At 38.8% G+C, this 25,884-nt stretch overlaps 1 protein-coding gene across 1 annotated transcript in view; it reads left to right on the top strand.

The window, feature by feature from the left end:
- Positions 1-25,884, top strand: part of LOC126375183 (uncharacterized) — a 79,930-nt gene that overhangs the window by 33,609 nt on the left and 20,437 nt on the right. The window contains exons 3-10 of the mRNA XM_050022051.1: positions 19,198-19,319; positions 20,288-20,350; positions 21,152-21,241; positions 21,826-21,985; positions 22,257-22,447; positions 22,602-22,820; positions 23,676-23,840; positions 25,516-25,758. Coding sequence (XP_049878008.1) covers positions 19,203-19,319; positions 20,288-20,350; positions 21,152-21,241; positions 21,826-21,985; positions 22,257-22,447; positions 22,602-22,820; positions 23,676-23,840; positions 25,516-25,758 — 1,248 coding nt within the window. The 5' untranslated portion in view covers positions 19,198-19,202. The remainder of the gene's footprint in view (positions 1-19,197; positions 19,320-20,287; positions 20,351-21,151; positions 21,242-21,825; positions 21,986-22,256; positions 22,448-22,601; positions 22,821-23,675; positions 23,841-25,515; positions 25,759-25,884) is intronic.

The following is a 25,884-nucleotide window of genomic DNA, read 5'->3' as shown; positions in this document are numbered from 1 at the left end:
AGAAAAATTAATTAGAATGTAATTTAGTGCAAATCGCAACTTAGTGGTAAGTGGGCGCCATACGACTGATGATGATGATGAACCTAACCTAACCCAAACCCTAACCCTAACTGGTGTCATAAACCCCAGGTGGTTTACTTAGGTTGGTCAACCCACACAATAGAAGAGAAGAATAGGTAACAAAATAACCTATTTCTGTTCCATGGTATCTGTTATAAACATCAATAAACTTAATTAAAGTCTTATTTAAGTATTTCAATCTCGTCAATAAACTTAATTAAAGTTTTATTTTTAAACTTAATCAAAGACGTTTCAACGAATAACATCGTCAGACTCCGAACGACTAAAGGTCCAAAATCCACCACTAAAATTTAACGAAATTATCTTTAAAAATTTGACCATAAGTCGCGTTTCCAAGCAATCATGCTTTGGTAACAATGGCGGGCTTCCATTTTCCCGTCTCGTCTGCGACTGCATAAACTACAGTAATATTTCCACCGTGCAACCGTCCTTATATTTCCACTGTAGAACCGTCCTTTGTACTACAATCGCGGGCCCATTCACGCCGCATGCTTTTTTCTCTTATTCATCCTAGGCTGTACTCTGTCATTACGTCGTATATTATGCTAAGTGTGCATAGAATTGTAGATGTATAACCTCGAACCATACTAATTCACAGATACCTTCTGGTCATTAGAACGTAAATAATGATGATTAACAAAATGAAAGATCGAACAATTCTGACTCGGACAGGATTCCAACCTGCAAGTATTGTCGAGTGGCCCGAGCGGGTTAACCACGTCACCACCGGTCCAAGTCAGTTTTTTTTCTCTTTCTGTATTTGAGTGCTATTAGAAACAAAAACATTGAATAATGATTTCATTTGAAAACAAAATCATCTATCCATCACTTATTATTTGCAACATACATCATTTAGACACAAGATAGCAAACAAATGAGAGAAAGATGTGTTGCTGTTGCAGTTTCTTGACATTTCTTCTCCTCAGCCAGAACACCTTGCGAAATGACGTAGATACAAAAATGTTCAATTGACCTTCAACAAGACCTTCGCATATAACATAAAATAATAAATACTTTATTGCACACACAGGAAATATAACGTTATAGAAGTGAAATGAAAAATTATGGATTATTTTCGGTGATATTAATTATTTCTATGTATCCACTGTGGGATGGGGACACGCGATCTATACGGGTCAACTAATTATTCTAGAAAAATCCACGTACGATAAGCTGCAAAAGTCCAATCAGTTTCTTGCAAAGTAATAAATTAACTGGTTGGCTTAAGACCTGGTTACATGTCGTTTCTGTAATAGACCAAAAACACCTACAAAAACATATATTTTATAATTATGACAACTAATGGTTCATAATTTATCGATTACCTGTGTCGATTACAACGTAATGAAAACGAGGAATTTCACCACTGTTTACAAATAATTCGCTGGGCTCAGTGACTGAACTGCTCTTTGATTGTACATGACTTTATGTTTGCTTGGAAGTGTTGTTACACTATATGGCTGGAAAATATAAGAACAATGAATTCTCAAATCAAGCGAACGGGGTAACTGAATCACCCGCACTTACTTTCGTATCGATTTAACAAAAAGCCCGGAAACTACAGACTAAGTAAGTGCACATTCACTAAAGTACCTCATACTCGTACATTCACTTAAGCTGCTATGAAAGTACAAGTTATTGAAGACAATAGAGCTTGTAACTATAAAGAAACCATCGCGTTTTTTCTACACCTGTCTTGGCTAGGACAAGTTGTATAGAAACCGGAAGAAATAATGAACCTCTATTAGTAAAGAGGCGTGGCTAAATGCAGTTTGTATAATGTATATTAGAGAGACTTATCCCAACACGACACTCACATATTTAACGCCTTATTCATTCTGCAACCGCCAACGCAATAGTTTCTATTCGTTTATTAACTGTTAACATAGTTTAACTCCTATCCCACTAAATTAAGGTCTAAGAAAGTAACAAACGATTCTTCAAGAAGCATTACAGGATGTAACACACCTACATGCAAAATTGGTATTTGAATGTAGAATTTGTGCGGTTCATTATTTTTTTAGGTCAAGCGACAATTTCATAGATTAGGATAGATGAAGCCGAGGTTCGTAGGATGCTCTAGTGATGAGTATTCCCATATTAATGTCACGATATTAAACGCCACGTTATGGATTTTAATATGACACTCCAATGAATGAACAATCGTTTACCGCTGTGGGGAAAATAGGCCAATCGTTTATTCTTCGTTCGTTCTTCTTTTCTTCTTCATTTGTTAGGTTCTGCTGGAATATTATGCTTTCAAATATTTTCTTTGGTTGTACATTCACGAGTACTAATATGTATACACTTTGAAACCATGTCACATTAACTTTTTTGACAAATTAAACCGTAAGTCTCATTAAATGTCAAATATGATAGTGCGACAAGTGGGTACATGATATTGCTCATGACTGTACATGATGTTGATATCACACCTATCCAGCCAACATAATTATAAAACGTAAAAAAGAAAACAGTTTTGTAAGCATAAAAATGTATTAACGACCTAAAACATGGACCAAATTAAAAGGACCGCGACGGACATGAACGAAAAATTGACTACGTCCCACAAGACCGGTGATAAAGGTCCATTCAGAGTAAAAACCCTTTTTTCGTAGACTTACGCATTGCTTTAAGTAGGTAGTAGATAAGAGAGAGATAGAAAATGTTTATTCAACAAATTGTGACACATAATAATATACCTCTTCTGGGATCAACTAATCATCAATGTCAAATACCTTCTTCTTCTTCTTCTTCTAACGGCCTCCGTGGTCCAGTGGTTGAGCGTTGGGCTCACGATTCGGTGGTTCCGGGTTCGAAACTTCGAATGCCGGTAGGGACACATCACAAAAAATCACTTTGTGATTCCTAGTTTGGTTAGGACATTACAGGCTGATCACCTGATAGTCCGAAAGTAAGACAATCCTTGCTTCGGAAGTCACGTTAAGCCGTTGGTCCCGGTTACTACTTACTAATATAAGTACATAGTCGTTACATGAGTCATGCCCGGGGCCTTTGGCGGCTCAATAGTAACCCTGACACCAGGGTTGATGAGGTTGGTAATCCACCTCACAACCCACACGATAGAAGTCAATTACCTAATGTCTATTCGATTTATAACATTAGGTATACCGTATACCTATGTTCGTATTTATGTCCACACACATGTATTTCGAACACAATAGGTAACTTGTAACACAATCAAACGACTGATGTTAGGAGGACGAATATCATGAAAGTAATAATTAGGTTACCTTATATACGTAGTTACATTAGTAGGTAACTGATAATTAGTTTCAAAGACATCGGAACTTGGCAATGCTACACATATTGTTTCGAAGTTAACAATGAATACCAGCCCCTTCTAATACATATAGTTTCGAAGCGCGCCCCAATAACTTGCAAGACTAATTTAACTCGAAGTATGTCACTAGGAAAGGAATTCTTTTATAACGGCGATGTCAGTGAAGTCATCAAATTCTTTCTATATTCACATTAACGCCAAAAGGAAAACGGCCTATGTGGTCCAGTGGTTGAGCGTTGGGCTCACGATCCGGAGATCCCGGGTACGAATCCCGATGGGGACACATCACAAAAATCACCTTGTGATCCCTAGTTTGGCTAGGACATTACAGGCTGATCACCTGATAGTCCGAAAGTAAGATGATCCGTGCTTCGGAAGACACGTTAAGCCGTTGCTCCCGGTTACTACTTACTGATGTAAGTACGTAGTCGTTACATGAGCCATTGGCGGCTCAATAATAACCCTGAGGTTGGGAGTCCTCCTCTTAACCCATACGATAGAAGAAGAAGAATGCCAAAAGTCCTATTATCTGTTGTAAACAGAGATTATCTTTAAGGTTATCTTTTTATTAATTAAAATACGGTAAACCCAATTTTTAGTTTCAATAAATAGTTATTAATGAGTTTATGTAAGAAACATATCATACCATGTATCTCATTAAAACGAAATACTCATAATAAAATATCGTCAAATACGGAGTTTACAGTTCATCTCTACGTATATACAGATACGGTGTAGCAGATTACAACGTGTAATAAATACATTTCGAGTGTAATTATCCCAGTATGGAAATTTGCAACGGATATAATACATTATAATTAAATGTGAATAATTAGATGTTCTATATTTTGTTCCTAATATCAAACAATTAAATTAAATAATGCCCAGCAGTGGGCGTCGTACGGTTGATGATGATGAAATTAAATAATTATAGACCTACTTCAGTAGATTGATCTAAAGATACTATTCATTGATATGCACCAGACTAATTTCATAATGCAATTGATTTTGGAAAGCTCTTGCGGCTTATTGTTAAACTAAGTCGATAAATACATATTTATATGGTCATATTTATATAAATATGTATTTATCGACTTAGTTTAACAACTAGCAAAAGACATATTATGCAAGTGTAAAATCTATCAGCTTATTACCGCAATAAAATGTATCAGTTTATACGTTTGCATTAGTTGCCATACTGTTTGTATATGCGCACTTTATCTATTTCCGTCGGCCACGCGCCGCTTTTACGGCAATTAGATAACAGGAGATTTATACGCGGCGCACGCGCAGCGATTCCGACTCCCGTGTCGCCAGGAGTCAGACACAAATAAAAAAAATCCGGATGCTCGTAGCGTTATACCGGAAAAAGCCAAAGAATAACTTGTTGCAAACCTATAAATAAAATAAAATAATGAAATAAGGGTGATGTCTTTCCTGCTTTGTGGTAGGATTAGCGATACACTTATAAAACTATTTGAAATTTATGTTATTTCAACATTGAGTTATGGTCTAGAGTCTAGAATATTGCACTTTTAACAGGTAGATGGTATCTATAAACACTTAAATTATGTGGTTATAAAATCTTGTAACATAACAGTCATAACGTATAAAAGGCATGCAAAATAATATGCAATACATACTTAAACAAAATCAAATACATAACAGACAGGTTTACTACATAGTTTTCCTATGATTACTGGTAGTTAAACATCAATATGATTTACAGTCACGGCAGTTGATAATTTAAACCTCAATGTTTATTTTCCCGCTTATACAATACAATTTATATGAACTGCATTGGAGTTATTGGAAATTCCCGTTGTTTGTTCGAATGGAATGCTAGGACTCGTGCGCGTTGAGCGAACTAGGGCGCGGGAAGATAACACCGGATAAATACATACTTCTTTTGTTATTTGGATGAATCGATGCTTAGAGAAAATAACATTCGACGGTCAATGCAATTTTTGGCAGCTGTTGCCTGCGATATTGAATACCTTGAGGTTTTATACGCAGCCGTATATTTCAAGCGACTTTTTAAAATGTGCATAAAGTATGATGAGGGATGGATTGAATTTGGATAGTAAACTCTGCACTTGTTTCCTTTCATTCTAGATATGATCTGGGACAAAACAACGTAGATGATAGAAAGAACATATATTGTTATTATAGGTTATTATAAAGTTAGTGATTATTTAGAAGATATGAATGCATGGGATTAACTGTCTGAGAACTGATATTAAAATACTCAATTGTATACCAATATTTTATGTTTTATGTTTATTTTTATTTTTTTAAAGAACGTCTAGGGCCCTGTGCCGAGGTTTTTCTTGCAGCTTCTTTTCCCCGGCTATACAGGTTGTGAGAAGCTGCAGTAGTTTTAGGCGGATGAGACGTTCGTTATGTAAAATTGACGATTCAAAGTGTAACTATGTTACCTACTGAATAAAGATATTTTTGAATTTGAATTTGTTATCACCGAGTATGTCAAATGACAAAAAAAATATCATCAGCAGCCGTACATTGACAACCGGATAACGCGATGATATTTGACATGCGACGCGATATTTGAACCAATAGCATTGTTTTATTTATCGCCTAGCCAATAGAGTTGACATATATCGCGACACGCGCAATATGCGTGCAGCGTGCTACAGGGGCAGGGTTAATAAAAATAATTACTTAACCTATCTTCGATTAGTACCAGTAGTAAATAGGTACAATACTGTACATTATATTTATTTTTACATAAGATTTGTGACTACTCACCTCAGTAAAGATTTTATGTTACTTTATTAAGTACCTACGTAGATTGTAATAAAGATAGCCAGTCTTCTTGGTATTAATGTCTGAGTATCTTCTTTAATCACGAAGGGACCAATTTAGTTAAACAACTATCATTATTGATTTAAAAGCAATAGTCGTTGTCCCACGAGACCATACGCAATTAACTCTACCGCAAGTAAGTATAAGGCGAATAATTTGTGGTCCTAGATCCTATTGTGAAGCCATTTGCTGTCGATCACATAATTGTTGGTTGCAAGACGTGGTAAGAGCAGACGACTGTTAGTCGACTTCATTCTCTTCTATCGTGTGGATTGTGATGTGGATAAACAACCTCAGCAACCCTGGTTTCGAGGTCATTATTGAGCCCCATAGGCCCCTGACATGGTTTATCTAACAACTACCTACTTACCCTTAGCCGTTTTTAAATATTTGTGTATAGAAATTGAATGCCTGCCGGCGAAAGCGCCTGCCGCCATTTTGATTTGGATTATCACGTCATATGGGTAAATAAGTAATTATTTCGAGCGACCGCCACGAAGTCGCGTGTATGAAAATTAATATTATCTATATTTATTCTCAATGGAATAAAACGTAAAATATGAGCTGCTAGAAAGGTTATAGTTAAACTTATAATTAATCCTCGTTTCTTTGTCTGGTTTGCTTTATTAAAGCGCAAACACAGAACCCTTTTAAAATAAATAGTTCGTTTATTATTAGGCCCAAACACAGACTCCAATTTATACATGGGCCATCCACTTTTAACACCTGCAAATGGCAAGCCATTCCCAATTAGCGCGTCCTCAACCCAGTTTCACCTGCGCTCACATTTCTGTTATAAATAAGCTGGAGGCAGCAAGAAATGGGAAATGGAGCATCGTCCGCCATCGACATGTGACATGGAAGTAATGTTCATTTGCCGCCACTTCCCAGCACAGCTGCATACCCGTATTGCGGATATGAAACGCTCCAGTCCAATTACCAGCCAAATAGAAACATGAGCGTCATAGTCCCAGTTTCAAACCCCAAACTTTGTTACGGGAATTTTGTTTCCAACGTCTAAATACTTTGGAGTTTTATCTCGAACGACCTAAATGGAAGCTGTCTGAACGCTCATTCCAAACATGTTTTGAGATACTTGTTCAAGGTTTCATAGGCGGCTTATCCTTTGCCCGTCGTATAAAGAATTTCAGGATCTTCTGAAAAGAAAAAAATGTAACAAATGTATTTTAGGCGCCGTTAAAGGGATTCCTTTAAGGAATTCATAAATCAAGAGGCGGAAATTATATTTACGTCAAGCTTGAACACAACGCGGGGGTGTCGCGTGTCACATATTTCTTTACAGATTAGGCTCGCACCGTTTGTTATTTTATAGCATTTCTCCAGAACCTCGTGAAACAAACGGTTATTCTTATCGAATTACTTAAAAGCCACTTTGCTTCTAGCGTGGTTTTCTGACGACGCTCTTTCAGGATAGGTATAATATAGTAGGTAGGTACCTAAGAATGCTTACCTAGCTTGTGTTCGCCTAGTTGTGACTAAAACTAAAGTCTGAATACAATTAAATTAGGTTTATACGTAAAATTATTCAACTTCAACGAACTTCGGTAAGCTTTGGCTACGTTAAAAATACCTACTGTAAGTGGCAGACTATACAAGGTATGGCACATGATACTTACTTCACCGTAAACCTATAACAGAAATCTTATACATATTTTGCAGTAATTACGAGAAACGGCAGTATTAAAAAGTTGCATCGTCGAGTTACACCCTGCTGAGCGTAAAATATCGGAAGTACGTGCTCTGAAAAGTTTCGAATTGTGACGACACTCCTATAGCTCCTAGCCTAACTTGCAAGCGGAATATCAACTGAAAATGAACTTTAAAATAACGGAAAAGAGATGAAATATTCTCGTCTTAGTAAGTTTATCGTGTAATTAAAGAGTTGAGGATCTCGTTGCCTAGTTGCGCTTTTAGTTTAGTAACGATCAATACAAAAATGTCAAAGATTACGTACTTTGTAATCTGTCTAGATAGCAGTTTAGCAGCGTTCAGACCTTCCCAATACTACAAATATGCAATTCAGATATAATGTCAGAAACCTTCTGACAGACGTTCACAAGTGTTCTAGCAGCTTGAAAACTAATAACTAATGCTAATAAATCAGAAACATCTAGCATTGTTGTTGCATACTCTAGCTAAAGCGGAAATGAAGAAAGCCCTTTGCCCAGTAGTGGGCAGTATAAAGGCTGTTTATGATAATTAGCCGTCCACTCATGAACCCAACGAACTGTGGTTAAGTCATGTTCACGGCCTGTTGTGGTATGTTATGTGGTGGAACACCCACTTTCTTGAACGTAATGGCTGACCATTTTCCGTGCATAATTTTATTATAGCTTAAATAAACACATCATAATGTTATTGCCTTTGTTTCGCTTTACTCTACTGTAGATTACTAGTAAACGCCATTATTAAAAAAAAAGAAAAATAAAAGAAAAAAAAGAGAATAATTTTAAAGCTTATGAGAAAGTGTAGAATTATTTATAGGTGATATGACTTATCACTTAGTTAATTTTGTGATGAATGTACCTCTGACTACCCCGGACTCTGACTAGTCGTGAGTTTATGTTATGAGAGTCAAAAGTCCCCCATCAAAAGTCAAATCAGCTTCGATAAAGAGTGATTAACGTGGCCAGTTAAGCTGAACCTAATCCGACATAAACAAAGTAGTAATCCCGCTCAGGGGGGATAATACTAATTTGTGGGGATGGCATCGCTGGCGGCTATTTCAGGTCGTGGAGACGACAATGTTGTAAACAAAAAGGCCATAAGGTAAGCTAATTATGAGTGAAGCTTAGGAAAATAGTTTGGCGGGGAAGGGAAAGCAAGTAAAATTGAAAATAAGCAGAACAAAAGTGTCTTTCGTTTTGTTGAATACCCACGTTTAAAACAAAATTTATATGCCATCCTAAACCGTAGTGTTTATTTAGTACTGTGTGTCCAACGCGAAAACTGAAAGTATTTTAGAAAATGAACAATGAACCTTGTAAAATTGGAATGTTTAACTAATTAACAAACTAATTTAAAAAGTTGAAGGACGTAATTGTTAAGCATAGTTAAGGTCAAATTGTGTAATATCAATTAATTTCGAAAAATATTTTTTTAAAAGTAATTTATTTAGGAAATTATTTTCACGGTCACTGACATCGCCGAATGTCTAATTGTCTACTTTAGCATAAAACAAATAATTATTAATTATACCTACAGCCTTGCAAAAGCGGTAAAGAAGCAAGTCAACTTGGCTAAATTCCTGACTGGTTTTTTACCTCTACGGCGGGCTGTCCACGAGGTCCCGAAATAACTTTCACATGGTCCTTGAGGCCGCATTGTCTTCCACATTAGGTAAAGGAATGCTCCCCCCCACCCCACCCCCGGTCCTGTAGAGAGCCCTCTTGACTACGCTTGATCTTGCAACATCACGTCCCTAAGCCAGTGCGGTTTGCTCATACATATAACATCAGAAATTAAGCTCAGAACAAATATTATCAAGTGAGAATTATGTGGTGCTTTAATAGGTCGTTGACAGGAGTTCTTTCGACCTCTCCCAGTGATCTAGCTCCAGACTAAGTGAAATCTAATTTACATGATTACAGCCAATTTACTTCGTCTCTGTCGTTGATGTTAACAAAATTGTGAAATCTACAATCTTGGCACGCACTATAACATTATAATATCACGTGTACGCATCGAAGAGCCTTTGTTCTAGTCTAGATTCCAGCAATTTCCAGCCTACCTGAGTATCTGAGTTGGCGATCGAAGTTATGATGTAAATGCGTTGCGTGGTTCTCAAGGGACCGCTCGACACGCTCGGTGGCGGCCGTGTGAACACCGCCTTACATGACTGGCTCAGTTGTCTAATAGTCCTATAGTGCGTTGCTGCGTTCAACACCCGTAAGTAAGTGGTTTGGAAATTTTACGCTGTTTTAACGCCGTATAAGTTTTATATTGACTTTGTTACTTCATCAACCGTGTTCTATAGTTTGTTACTCAACGCCTCTGAGCGGTTCGCTCGTGATTAATTATCATTTTGATTAATTAAATTCTCAAAACAATGTCGGCGTTCGGCTCGATATCGCTCTTAATTCCATCATCTATCACGCCGTGTTTCTTGGAGAGTGTTTAGAATTTGGCGATCAATTCTATTAAAACCATAAAAGTGGACAAAAATCTTTTAAAATTGCCCTTAAACGGCATGTATGACTGTCTGAATAAAACGTAACACCTTCAGGCAGTTTTTACAAATGACAATGAAGTCTGTAATATGTCGTTGCACTCGTATCTTCCCACTCAATGGTCAACGTCCTAGACAGACGACCGCCGGTGTCACATTAGCTGGTGGGATTTGTCCGCTCGACCGAATAAAGAAGTGTGAAACACGCATAAATTGGCAAGGGCTTCACGTATTTAGGGAAACGGTAAGACATTGTTAAGGAACCCGACTTCAGTAACTGTAATTTCTCAAAATTCGTCAACCATTTCTATAAGGAAGCTGAATTACACGCGATAACCCTTTTTTGACCTGACTTATTTTAGGTTTGCCTCGGATTTTGGCTGGAGAACGAAACCAAATTTTATTATTTGGCTTACGATTACGAAGCCAAACTCCAATAAAGAATCTGTTCTTCTTCATCCTTATTAGCAGCAATAACAATAAATCGCTACTATTCATAATACCTACACTCATACCAATGGGAGCAAATCCAGTTGTATAATCCCGTGAATGATCTATTATGTGTGTTGGTCGGGGACAATGTAGTGTTTATTTAACACCCACATCGGTCACTCGGTGAACTGGATTGATCCCGGGACTTCTTTTCTCACAACTCTTGAATGTCTCGTCCGCCCACTTCTTTACATACTGCCAGTTTGTATCATTGGTCTGCATACTCACGCCTATAAATCTTCAACTAAGACAACAAACATGGTGAACTGTATAGTGAAGGGTTCATCAGCCTATAATTAAATAAATCTATAACAGATTAGATTAGGAGCTCGGTGGCGCAGCGGTTAACGCGCTCGGTCTGCGATTGTTGAAGTTAAGCAACTTTCGCAAAGGCCGGTCATAGGATGGGTGACCACAAAAAAAAAGTTTTCATCTCGACCTCCTCCGTGCTTCGGAAGGCACGTTAAGCCGTTGGTCCCGGCTGCATTCAATCCGCACTGGGCCCGCGTGACGGTTTAAGGCACGTTCTCCTTATCCATCCATAGAGAAGGGCCGTCCCCAGCAGTGGGGGCGTTAATGGGCTGATGATGATGATAACAGATTAGTAGATGTGACGCAATCCGTTAGTGGATTTCGACGACAAGCCTGAGAACTTTAACCGACTTATTACAAAACGAATACTTACGATAATACCAGGTTTAAAATCTCACACCATTAACATATCACGAAAGAAATTTTGCGGCCGTATGCAGCGTGTACTCACGCTTAAGTGTCGCAGATTCTGCATAGAATTTTACACTTTTATGACTTGTCAATTAGTCCCATTAAAATCCGTGGACTTCTTTCATGGCACCTGGTATTACCTTTAATCTTCGTTTTTTAATAAGGCGTTAAAAGTTTAACTTTTTGTTTGTGCCTTTCATGGAAGGATTTGTAACCCACAATGTAAAAGTTTCCCTTCCCGCTTCCACTTTTCAACCGTCGACTTCTCTTTTCGTTCATCGGTTCCGGTTGATTCCAGTTAATTTCTAACTTAGTATTTTTAACAACTCTCAACTTTGAAAGACCAAGGAAAACTTTATAAATATCGAACAGCTGACTTATAAACACCGTTTTCGAAAATGTGTCTATTTTACGTTAAACTTTCTAATAGAAAAGGGTAAATGTTTATTCAATTAGGTAACTAAATAACGAAGCGTAAAGTTTGCGGTCCCAGAAACCGCAACCTCTACTTACTGGTCATTGCGCAAATCCTGTGACCTAATTTCGCAAGAGTGTTCCCTTGACCCGCGATTTATAAAGGACAGACCAACTTGTCAATAGTTACGAAGCTATAAAATAAAAGAAGATTCCTCTTAAAAGATAAAAATGTTTCTACCTACTTATGATTCTACTTTTGTGTAAAATCACAAATCGATTTGATCCCTGCTGAGTCGACAAGAGGCCTGAAATCGTCAGCAAAGGGTTTACACACACTCTGCTTTATTTAACATTGTGAAACGTCCATCATAGGATAATATTGTTCGTATGAAATGGAAGATTATTATGAGATTTAAGACCGACAAAGGGTAAATATTTTCGTCGTCCAAACCACGTACAGCTTACAAAGCAAATCAATTAAGATTAATGGATTGGTAATCAAAATGAGAGAGAGATTTGGACTAGTCGCGTCTTCGGTAATTCAATATTCTAATTGTGAACGGTGTTATCGATAATTCCCACTGCGTAGAATTGAATGGGCTATTAAAGTCGCCTGGAGAAGAGTGCGCCGGGGAGGGGTTCGCTGGTACAAAGTTGCTAGGAGTGACTCGTGGGCGAAGGCGCCCGGCGCCACCTACGGGCGCGTGTTTGGTCTAATTGATGAAAGATTTTACATGCTTGGAATTCCATAGATACGTATACAGCGCAGTTTATACAATATCAACTACTTACAAACTTAACAGGGAAAAAATAGGTGCCTAACTACTCTAATTGGCTCAATAATTACCCTGACACCAGGGTTGATGAGGTTGGTAATTCACCTCTCAATCCACACGATAGAAGAAGAGACTCTAATTATTGTATCTAAACGCTACATATTGTTAAGTTTTCAGAGTTAGGAAATGAAATCTTGAGGTATTCATTGATGCTATCTATTTCCGCTGATGCATTGGAATTCGGAATCTAAAACAGACTTGATCGTTAAATAAAATAAAATACACTTTATTGCACAGAACTTGTTAACAATCAGAAACATCGTCATTATCATCTTAGAGACTTTATATTTTTTTTTTATAATTGTCAATATAAATTATAATGCCGCCTGTGTTTGTACCACACTCTCCAAGTCCCCTGGGAACCCGCTTTGAACGACGTCTGTACATTGCCACGTTCTGTCTGTTGGATGAATTTACTACTGCTCGTTGAAATACTGATTCGTATTAATTTTCATGCAAATTGCTTTACGAAATACTAATTTTATAATTAGCTATATTATTTATTTGGTTTTTTTTTATAGTCGTTACATGTGCCATTGGCGGGTCAATAATAACTCTCCTCCAGTGCTGATGAGGTCGGTCATTGATCTCCCAACCCACACAAGATGAAGAGCTATTTAGAAAGAAAAGCTTTAAATAAATTAACGGCCTCTGTGGTCCAGTGGTTGAGCATTGGGCTCACGATCCTGATGTCCTGTGTTCGAATCCCGGTGGAGACATACCACAAAAATCACTTTTGATCCCCAGTTTGGTTAGAACATTACAGGCTGATCACCTGATTGTTCGAAAGTAAGACGATCCGTGCTTCGGAGGGCACGTTAAGCCGTTGGTCCCGGTTACTACTTACTGATGTATGTCCGTAGTCGTCACTCGTCACATGAGTCATGTCAGGGGTCTTTGGCGGCTCAATAGTAACTTTGGCACCAGGGTTGATGAGGTTGGTAATCCACCTCACAACCCACACGATAGAAGAAGAATTATTACTTGTCATCCCGACAGAGTCACCCACAAAGTGACTTTGTACCAAATATAACAAAAGGTGACGGGTTGGAATTTTTGAATTTACATCTCTATCGCTTTACAAACACAGACTCTGAAAATAATACCTACACCAAGCCTAAAATGGCTAGTCACGGCAATCATTAAACTTTTCTACTGATAATTGATTAGAAAGAGGGTCGCCCCGAACATTTCTTCCCCTCGACAAATAAGTAGAAACACGGAATTTAGTTACGTTCCTTGTCTGTGGTGTACATACAACATTTTCATTTATGTAATTGATTAGTTCGTGCGAAATAAACAGGAAAGTGTTACTTTTATTTTATTGTTATTATTTGAATGGTCTCTATTGTATAAATAATTATAAGACCAAATAAGGATGTCTGAAAATTCCGTTCCTGTCTATAAACCACGTCGTAATTAAGGTCATCTTTTTTTAACAACTGCATTATCCCTGCCCGGTTCACCGGTATGGTCCCTGCATTCGGAAAAGTTATGTGTATTTCTAGATTGGATGTTCCATCTGCATCTCTAACCAGCAGTGGTGCAATCCATATCCCTCATCTCTAACTATTCTATTATTTTTTCTTTTTTTTTATTGTTCTATTTTTTTTACATTCTGATCGTATTCACGGAGTAAGTGATCGATACCAAACCTGCGTCCCAACAGAGTGAGTCATATGAACAGTTTAAAATGTTACATACACTTTACTGTTTGTTTAATCAAGTCGGCGCCACTATTCGATTGAATCGATTTGAAAGTCGAGTTAACTCGATTAAGTTGGAGAGCTTTTATTTGTCTGGCTGGACATGTTTGGTAAATAAGAGAGTCGCCTTCTGATTGACAGCGCTTTGTCCGATGAACAATGACGCTGTTCTAAACATACGTATACAGCTATGTTATGACAGGTGCTGGTTATACAAATATGGTATATGTTACTTGTACCTGTTGCTTAGTTCTCAATTATCTTTAATAACGCTATGAACGGTATGTGGGATAATGAATGACCTAAACATTCTTACATAAATTAGATAGGTAGAGTAAGAAGTCGCGAAACGATAATTGCTACTTACTTTTGGTTTTGGTGACGTCGTGTATTTCAATATAGATAAGTTTATAGCCGGTAAAGGTAACCCTAATATACGCAACAAAAAAAACATTTTAATTTTGAATACATTTTATAAGGTATCAGCGGCGTAAGAAAACCCACATCACAGGTTCCGTGCTTACGAGATAGAGAAGAGGAACTATTCCACAATCTTCAAAATATATTCGTATCGCTGGGAAGTCTTTGTATAGAAATCCACGAGGAATTTCTAACTTGTACTTATAAAAATAATCTTTATTTGCCTTTGAAAAGGGTACATTAATAGATGGATGTACATAAATTGATCAGCTATCAACAATAGCATGCAAATATCCCTATTCCCTCTTGGTTTGCCTAGAACCTACTCAGTCAACAATCTACTCGAAATGTCTCACTAACGAACCTCAAGGGGCTTTTAATCCTAACCAGCAGTAATCCGATAACGAAACGATAAATTGTCAGGTAAATGGATCTATCTGTTCGCACTTATCTTCCCTTGAACTATCCCCGACGTTGCTATAAACATTGATTTACATACATTATGCAAAGTCTATTTGCCGTATTCATCTTATAAATAGCGGAAGTTTCGCCATGACTGGCGCATAGTTTTTGCCATAACATACAATGTTCCGCTAACACACGTATTCTAAAATGTTAACTCTAACTTACCTATACAATTGAGTTTTTCAAACTAATTGCTCCTCCCACTACCCCTACCCACTCCTACCTACCTTCCTTCCTCTCTTCCTTACTTTACTTCTTCCTACTCTTACTTTCCTTGTCTTCATCCTCAATTGAGGCGGCGATAATGAAGACCTCGAACTCAGCTCCAAATCGGTAGTCTTAGACGTTGCCTCAACCTTACCTCGAGATTACTCCAGTGAGGTTGTGAAGACGCATGACGTCATTATTTTTGTTGGCAGTAACATGTGCTCACCTCCAATGAGTAAAGTCCTTAAAGTATAATTCGTTGTATATAATATTTTCTCAATACTTATTATATCTTTATATTTTATAATGATTGTTTGTTCCAATTAACCACCTATAATGTGTTGGGTTGATAGTTCACTAACTCCATAGTGATTCTTGACAATTTCGTAATGTATAACTAATCCGTTATTTTGTCACATAATAATCGACGTGACGCTGGCAAAAATGTCATTTCTGGACGATTGCCATATAAAAAAAGTAAAGTCCTCACGTCGAGGAAGTCAACTTAAAATACTCAGCTGAGTATGAGTCATTTCGAGTAATTTCGAGATTTATACTTTTTTTAGAAGGAAATTTCGAGATAACATCTTAGAATAAAGGTGTAAAATCTTCTTGGTTTTTTTTCCCGCACGTGCCGTCGCCTGGACCAGAAGTCGTCATAACTTGTGAATGAGTTTTCCTTGATTAATTGTGAGAAGAACAACATCAACTTCATTACTGGAGCTTCAAAAATGTACATTTCAAGTTGGTTTTTCAAACTCATTGCTCCGAGTTAATGGAGTTTTGTAGACGAACTTAGAAAAAAAACATTTTAAATCTTTTGTGGACGTATTAAGTGGAGGTAGGGAGCAAAATAAGATACACGATGCTTTGGGGTTTGGATTTTAAAGAATTCTAACACAAGTATTTTTATACGACGAAAAATATATACTACTAGCTTTTGCCCGCGACTCCGTCCGCGTGGCGTGTTATAAAAGAGAACTATTTCTCATACAAAAGGATTTTCCCGCTGATTCCCGTTCCCGTGGGAATTTCGGGAAGTCCTTTCTTAGTGCACCTCTACGGTACCTAAGCTACGTCCCATCCAAATTTCAAGTGCCTACGTTTAGCCGTTTAGGCTGTGCGTTGATATATCAGTCAGTCAGTTTCTCCTTTTATATATTTAGATATGTCCATCCCGCCTACATACCTAACACAAATACAAATACGCGTAAGACAACTGGAACTAACTTTTTGGACATCATCTCAGAATTCAGGCAGTAAAATTTCTGTGGCGTCTAATTTTACAGCGAATAAAAAGAGAAATGACACTAACCATTCGCAAAGCGCATTTGATTCGCAATGGTCATTGCAGCGGAAGATGGGTAATATCAATACTCGTAATGTTGATAATGGCAAGTGCGAGGGCGCGCGGTGACGTAGTTATCCGCAAGTGACATTTCCGTCCGATAAGTCCCTCCCGGCCTCCGGGTGTGCTGCCTCTAAAGATTGCTTGTTGCTATGCTTTCTTATATGTATTGAATTGTTATTAATAACATCTTGCCCTTCTTGTACGTATACTTTAGTATGTATACATAACATAAATAGCCTATATACGTCCCACTGCTGAGGGGAGGCCTCCTCTCAATCAACCGGGGGGTTATGGAGCATACCACCACGCTGCTCCATTGCGGATTGGTGGATTTGGGCTAGTAGCCCGGGACCAACAGCGTGCCTTCCGAAGCACGGAATCATGTTACTTCTTACTTACTTACAATGTCCTTACCGAACAAAGGACAGTCTCACAAAGTGATTTCGCCGTCCCCATCGGGAATTGAACCCGGACCTCCAGATCATGAGCAACGCTCTAACCACTAGACCACAGAGGCAGTGATGTTGTGTTAGTACGTAAGTATGGCAGATTGAATCTTATACAGGACAATCAAAAAGACTTCGATAAAAGACGATTTTATACGACATAGATCATACCTACCATTCTCACCCTACTTCCATATGATCCAGACACGACGGTAAATGATTTACCTGTTAAGCAATCATCCAACGTCCCCTAACTGAACTCAATAGCGTGTCAAAAGTCACGAAAACCGTTTAGCGATCGATCAACAAGATAAAATCATATCATCGGGACTCCTCTAGGGCGAGAGATTGTGAATTGAGTCGAGGACTTATTCTGAAAGTTTGGAACAATTCTCAAGACCTTCTTCACTTATTTACTGGCTGACTGGTGTTCTTAATATTTTCTACTAAGCCTCTGCAATCCTAAAGAAAAACAATGTTAGTATCACTTTATACGAAACGAGATACTTCGAGAATTTCAAACCTTTGCTTAGAATTAAACAGCTATCAACATTGTTTTTGATATGTTTACACACGACACACGCACGAGCGTTCGTGTATTAGACTAAACAAAAACATATAATATTTCATAGTTTCGTTTACACGAGATTCGTTTGTTCAGCACAGAATCGACCTCCTCGATCTCGACCCTCGACCTAAAGACAACATTGTATGTAGCCCTCGAAGGGGAGCCGTCTCCTTTTTCGACGTCTAGGTGTAATATAATCCGATCGTATGAAAATATTTTTATTGCTTCACACCCTTATAAAACAATAATTGCTATTCGATCTCTTTTGAGCATCTTTTTTATTACCGTTGACATGTGTTGACAATATTCTTTGTTTTTATTTACTAATCATGTTTGAATTTCGAATTGAATGTTCCCTTGTTCCGCTGTCAACCCTACTAACATTTCACAGTTGACAAATAAAATCAACTGCCATGTCCGTTTTTAATATTTTTTAATAACTTTCGCCACATTTTATGAGATTTTCTATATATTTTGGTAAAAGATGGCTACCGACATCGTTAAACCTAATTTTGGACAAAGTTATTCGCGTCGCGCGTTTTTACGTAAGATTGACAGATCGGCTATTAAGGAAAAGAGCTGTGTTGACGGTGTGAATTTAAATGGACTAGTATTGAAGGTCCAGGCGATGTTTGAAAAGCGAATTAGCAATCAAACAGTAAATAGAAAAGAAAGATGGAAGCAGGGAAAACTCCGCAATGGTTAGAAGTGGAGTTAATTATAATGTTCCATATTTTAACGCTATAATACCCGGCTGTAGTCTTACCGCCTTACCAATTGAAAATAAACAAGCTGTGAACGTGTGTACAAGTATTTGACAACCAAACAAAATTAAATCCAATCATTAAATAATTCGGTTGAATTTTGCTTGGATGTCAAATACTTACACACGTTCGCCGCTTGTTTATTTGTTACTGGTAAGGCGGTTAGTGTGTTAAGTAAATCAATCACCTGACTTCACCTGAGTGAATTACCTCATTAAGCACTTCACTTCAATGTATTACTTCACTAAGAATACGTGTAATACACCAAAGGCCCGTTACTAAAAGCCTCCAAACAGAACTTCACGAGATTTAAGTTTAAATCTCGTGAAGTTCTATCACCACAGTAACACCATAGTAATTATACTTTCTTAGAAAGAAGCTAACCAGAATTGTTTATTGCAGGCAAGATGGAGGAGCGAGAGAGCGAGGGCCCGGGCGTGCCCGACATGACGCTGATGCCGCAGATCACAGAGGAAGCCATCAACGACAACCTCAAGAGGCGGTACCACCATGACCTTGTATACGTATCCTTTTATGAAAGAGATCAACAGCAAACCAATCCGTGTTCACATATTAGTAGGAAACAAGTTGCTTTTTCGTACAGATTCCTTAGTAATTTCGTGTTTTCACGTTTAGTAAAAAGTAACTGATTTGACTGGTTGGAAACTACCCTATTGCAAGCCTTCGTAGCGATACGACGAACCGTTTCATTAAATTAAATCGATTTTAACGTCTCATTCAAACAAACGGGGTAACCCAAGCGCACTGCGCTGCAAAAAATGCGTATGCGGGCCCCGAAAGGCAACAGCCATTCCGTTTAATAAATGTATGGTGTCCGCTGATTTACGTTTTCATTTTTTATCGCGGCAAGTGAACGCTATGCCCACCGGACCACAGCCAGATCGATACAGCTTCCCGACTAAGTTAATTTTGCTCGAAACCGAGTTGTCTTTCATCGCACGGATAACTTATTTATACGTATTTGAAGCTTTCTATCAATTACTTAGCAGGGACAGGCGGTCTAGGACTTTAAATGAAGTTTCTGCTATAAGTAGTTTGTTAAAGAATTAATCGGTGAGATGAGCTTGTTGCTTCAAAATGATACACCGATTTTAGCCATGATGCATTCTTAGTAGGTAGATGTGACTGTTTATTATGACGCGGCGACGCCGTTTTTCAGTCAGCACGAAGATCGCTCTCTCTCTCTCTCTTGCCCTTTCTCTCTCTCTCTTCTTTCTGTCTCTCCTTCTCCCTCTTTTCCTTTTCTCTCTATCTCTTTCTTTCTCTCTCTTTTTAGTAATGATCACTCACAGTTATTGACAAATATTTTTATTCATTCTTTGTATTTGCGGGAAAAGGAAACATTTCGATGGTAAATAAAATACGTATCATTAAAGTTTATGATTTATTATTACATTAGGTCTATAGTTAAACCAAATACTATATTTGTTCATAATTAGCTACTTATTAATTTTCCTTAACAACCAAACAGACATACACGGGCTCTATTCTAGTCGCAGTGAATCCATATAAGGAGTTGGGATGCTACACAACGGTGAGTACCTACCTTTATACTTGCGTTTATTGTTAACGACATAATGACAGAAATATCGTTGTGATGGATAGCCATGGTTATAGTCGTATGGCAAACGGCGCGTGTCCAGCTATTATCATGAATGGTTTTATGGACGTCACAGGAATCACGCTGCACTGCCTTTCAAAATGAAACTACCTTTTTTAATCTGTCCGAAAGGAAAACTTAAATCCAAAAAACATACTAACAATGAGATTTATACGGGACGTTTCCGTATTTTATTCACGCTTATCTCGTCTAATAAGATACGAGACGTTAAAAGGTTCCTTCCTGCGTTTTTTAAGTGAATAATCACCATACAATAGCTGTCACTTTCTATTTCCCTTCTAGATAAAAAGCAATAGGATTATTTCGCTTTTTTCCGCCTGTCATTTCGCTGCTAATTATAAGAAATTAAGTGATTTGAACATAATACCTCAGTGAGACGCCTTGCGCGAGTCTCATTTGTACAATTTATCTTCCATTGTTCAGTGAAGGGTACAAAACGTAGAAAGACTTTTACTTGGCTATATACATGTATCTACTTCAATATCTTCCTAAATGAACAATGCCGATGCATTGTCACGTGTTAGTAAGGTACTACTAATAACTAATTACTTGACACTGCTCATAAGACCATACTCATGACCATAGATTCAAAAATATCCTTCGTCAATATCTTGAGATAAGGACTGAAGTCCACAATTTTATGACCTATTTAGCTGATTGTGTTCTAAAAACAAAAAATAAAACATTGTGTTCTAAAGTTGTTGTTTTTCACAGGAACATATGCAAAATTACAGAGGCAAAGCCTTTGGAAGTCTTCCGCCGCACGTGTTCGCGCTCGCTGAGTCGGCCTACAGTTCGCTACAGGTAAGCTTTTTTACAAGTTTGCAAGGATTGGTCAGTAATGAATGGAGTAAGACTGATCAGAGTATCGAGCTTTTGAGTGTTTATTCCACTTAATAGATATTTCAAACCAATATAGATACGCAGATCCAAAATCTGGCTCTTTCTCTTCTTCCAATCACCATATTCCGTAGATTACTCGCTTTTCAATCACGAGTTGTACATTTTAAATCGAATTACTAGTGCTTATTCAGTTGACTGCTAAGACGAAAAAAAAATATATATACGGTCGAATTGAGAACCTCGTCCTTTTTTGAAGTCGGTACAAACTACACCAGTGATAACATGCGCAACGTCATAAAAAATTGTCACGGTCATTTTACCGATATACCGAGATACTTATGTCGTTTTGTCGATTGGTGCTAAGTGAACCCAAATAAGTCATGTCGTTCTGTCAAAATATGAACAAAATCACATAACGCACATGTGAGGGAAATAAACAAACTTATCGATTTCGACAAAATTGATTGAATCGATCGATAGTTTTATCACGTTGCGCGTGTTAGCCCTGCTGGCTACTATTTTATTAACAGTAACTCTCCCCACAGAATGGCGAAAAGAACCAATCGGTAGTGATATCCGGGGAGAGCGGTGCGGGCAAAACTGAAACGACGAAGTTCATTCTGCAGTATTTATGTGCTGCCGGAGGTCAGGCCTCGTGGGCAGAGCAGCAGATTCTGGAAGCCAATACTGTGCTCGAGGCTTTTGGTAAGCAATATTTTACAGCCAACTCTGGAGGGATTCTCTTTAGAGTAACAGTGCTTTTGGGTAAAAATCGCCTCGCCATACCTATTCAATTTTATGTAGTGCACGTTTACGTACAGACGTCAAGAGGAAACCTTTAATATTACCAGTGTGTTAAGTAATAACGTCCTCCATTCAGGCTTATCCTGCATTTGTCTTGTTTAAGATCTCTAAACCTTACAAAAATATGAAAAATCGAAAGTTCCAAAATTTAATAGAAATTTAATGTTTTCAGGAAACGCAAAAACCGTTCGCAACGACAACTCGTCCCGTTTCGGCAAATTCGTGGAAGTGCGATTGGACAATCGGGGCGGGATCCGAGGGGCAGTGCTAAGAGACTTCCTGCTGGAGCGAGCGCGGATTACTGGGCCGGCGCCACGGGAGACTAACTACCATGTCTTCTACCAGCTCGTTGAAGGAGCTAAGGTATTTATAGGTCGTATAAAACTGACAACCAAGCGCCTCCAATAAAAAAAATGGATGCATGTCTATAGATGTTAGAACTGGACTCGTAAATAGTTTTAACAGAGACTTCTATTTGTATTAATGAATGTCTAAACAAGTTATTTCTTAACTCCAGCACAACGCGGAACTCCGTAGTAGCCTGCGTCTCCGCGAAGACGTGCAGTACAAGTATTTGCGGCCAGAGGACGAGGAGGCGCGCAGCCGTGGCGGCGAGCAGGGCAAGCTGGAGGCGCTGCAGCTAGCGCTGACAGTGCTGCAGGTGCCGCCACACATGTGCGAGGGGCTCTTCAAGGTGCTCGCCGCCGTGCTGTGGCTCGGCAACGTGCAGTTCCAGGTAACATTCGGAACATCGTTCTTTTTCATAATCTTATAGTAGTTCGTATTTGGGTGAATATCAAAATGTCAAGTTTGGTGGCGAACTTTCATATTATTTTTTCGTGAAAAATTGGGTTCCGACATGAAAAAGGATAGTTCTAGCTACTAAGGTAACTTGTTCCAAACATTGTGTTGGATTGTTTTACAACAAAAAAATGACTAATAATAGGTATCACAAACTTAAGACAAGAGAGGTGCTACAATATAAAGTTTATCATACTTTTTAGATTAATTATTATGAGCATACAAATACTACAATGTCAGCAATAGATAATAGATATTCCTATTAGGTAGTAGTACTTTTGTTATAGACATAGTACTTGCTTTCATGTAATAGTTGTGTAAATCTCGCAGCGTGAGAATAACAATTTGTATACTTACGCCATGCACTTCGGTGGGAGATCATAAATCAACAATACGACTTTCCTAACATCGTAACAATAATCTCCTTGTCACTACATAGTTGATAAACTAGCCTGTTTATTACAGTTTAACAATGCATAGGGGTCATATCATAACTTTAGAAATATAAAATAATACTACCCTTGCTATCCGCCCGCGAATTCGTCCGCGAAATTTCATGCTTCTAACTTTAAAAACGACACATGCAAACTTTGCCACCCTTTTTTGCATTGAATTTCGCAAAACCCCGTCTTAGTAAGCACGTCCTAAGAGACTCCCATGCAATAAAAAAAAAATTGGGACTCCTAGCACTTGTAGTTTCTGAGATTTCATGATCAGTGAGTCGTGAGTCAATCAGTATGTGTGTGATCTTTCGCTTTTATATAACAGATTTTTGTATTCTTTTTTGCAGGATGTGGATGGAGAGCGCACAACTCTAGCGCCAGAAGACACGGAAGCAGTGGACGCGGTCGCCAACCTCCTAGGGCTTGCTCCACCCACTGCTAAACGGGTGTTACTTGAAAGACAGATCAATGTTCGGGGCAATGTCACCGATATACCGCTGCGGTTGCATGAGGTGAGAATATACTCGGTTGATTTACAGTGTAGTCAACGGAGAATTGACTGTAAGTGGTCACAGAAAGACCTATGATCTTTATTATTTGCCTATTATACAAGAACTGCAACAAATCCAGTGTTTTTCTTCTTCTGTCATGTGGGTTGTGAGATCTATGACTATGGATGAATAACATCCTGATGTCGGGTCTTAAGTTATGTATGATGCTATCAATAAAATTTTCGGGCTTTAGTCAATTCTTCTCAGTACTGTGTATAAGAATAATAATAATAATAATAATAATCATTTATTTCGGACTCATCCACATTGATTACATCCATATTTGTTAGTAAAATTGCAAGCTTACAAAACTAGTGTTAGTAACATACAAATATATTAAAAATGGCAAGTCCGGATGGACTCCCCGACGCTGGCGGCCAATCATACGACTGCGTGCAGCCGAATCCAGCGAGCCAGCATCGGAGAGTCCCACCGGTCAACTAGCGCGCGCAGGATGGTGTTGGGACTGTCGCGCGTGCGGCGCAGGATGGAAGCGCACCGCTTTCGCATGATGGCTGCAAATCCGTCCGTGTTAGCCGCAGCGAACATCGCGGAGGCACTGCAGTAGCGCGGCAGTCCCATCAGCACCCGGAACGCGTTATTATACTGCACGCGCAGGTCGCTGTATGTCCGCTGCGTATAGTTAACCCACAGGCTACAGGTGTAAAAGGACTGACAGTACGCTTTAAATAGCGCAGTTTTGACAGTCCCCGTACACCGCGCAAACCTGCGGGCCAACATGTTGCATCGGACAGACAGCGCCCTGCGCTCTCTCTCTATATCCACCCTATCCTTAAGATCCTGGGTGACCCAGTGGCCCAAATACTTAAATTGCTCAACATGATTTAGAGCTGTACCACATAAAACGAAATTCGGACTCAAAGTGTAACGATTGTTATCCGGTCTGAAAATCATTACCTCGCTCTTTTTTGCATTGTATTTGAGCCCATGAGCCACCGCGTAGGACTCGCAAATTTTCAGGAGTCTTCGGAGGGCACCAATCGATGGGCTCAGCAGCACCATATCGTCAGCGTAGCTGATATTATTCACGCATACTCCGTCTATATGACACCCTATGCCGGTACTACTGAGTTCATCGATCAGTCGGTTGACATACAGGCTGAAAAGTGTGGGAGAGGTTAGCCCCCCCTGCCTCACCCCACACTCCAAAACGTACCCCTCCGAGAGAGAACCTGCCCATCTTACAGAGTTTCTCTGATTTTTGTACCAATACATAAACAATTGTACAATCTCCCCAGGTAATCCAGTTTCATCCCTTAATTTACTCCATAGAATATCGTATGACACGAGGTCGAACGCTTTCGACAAATCAAGGTAGCATGCATACACTGGGGTCCTTCTACTCGTGTAGTATTGCACAGTCTGCTTCAGGCACAGTATAGCACTCTCGGTAGAAAGACCAGGTCTAAAGCCAAACTGTGCGTCGTTTAACGACACGTTTTTATTTAGATGCTGACCAAGCAGACTGTCAAACACTTTGGCGACCACTGTGGCCAGAGAAATCGGAATAGACCTCTTTACTGATCTTTGGCTAAATCGTTTTTCTCGTACTAAGCAAAAACCTCTCAAAGAAACCGTTAGTTACACTTCATTCATAAGGATTATCTTTCCTCAGGCCCGTGAAAACCGGCATGCGATGGCGCGCGCTCTATACTCGCGAACCTTTGCGTGGCTGGTTCGCCACGTGAACAGCTGCTCGGCGCCGGGCCGCGAAGCGCCCCGCGCTCTCGGCGTGCTCGACATCTTCGGCTTCGAGAACTTTGCCGCGAATTCATTAGAGCAACTTTGTATCAACTACGCCAATGAGAAGCTGCACATGTTCTTCAACAACTATGTGTTTGCTTTGGAACAGGAGATTGTAAGTGTAGCATTGTTATATTTATTACATACCAAACAGAAAATTTACGTAAAACAACTATGGGACGCCTGAAACTATTATTAACTGCAAATTAATGCATTGTTCTTCAAATGTCTCCCTTAAAAA

The sequence above is a fragment of the Pectinophora gossypiella genome, chromosome 18 (genome assembly GCF_024362695.1).
Source record: "Pectinophora gossypiella chromosome 18, ilPecGoss1.1, whole genome shotgun sequence".
Lineage (NCBI taxonomy): Eukaryota > Metazoa > Arthropoda > Insecta > Lepidoptera > Gelechiidae > Pectinophora > Pectinophora gossypiella.
This window is presented reverse-complemented; position numbering and strand designations above follow the sequence as displayed.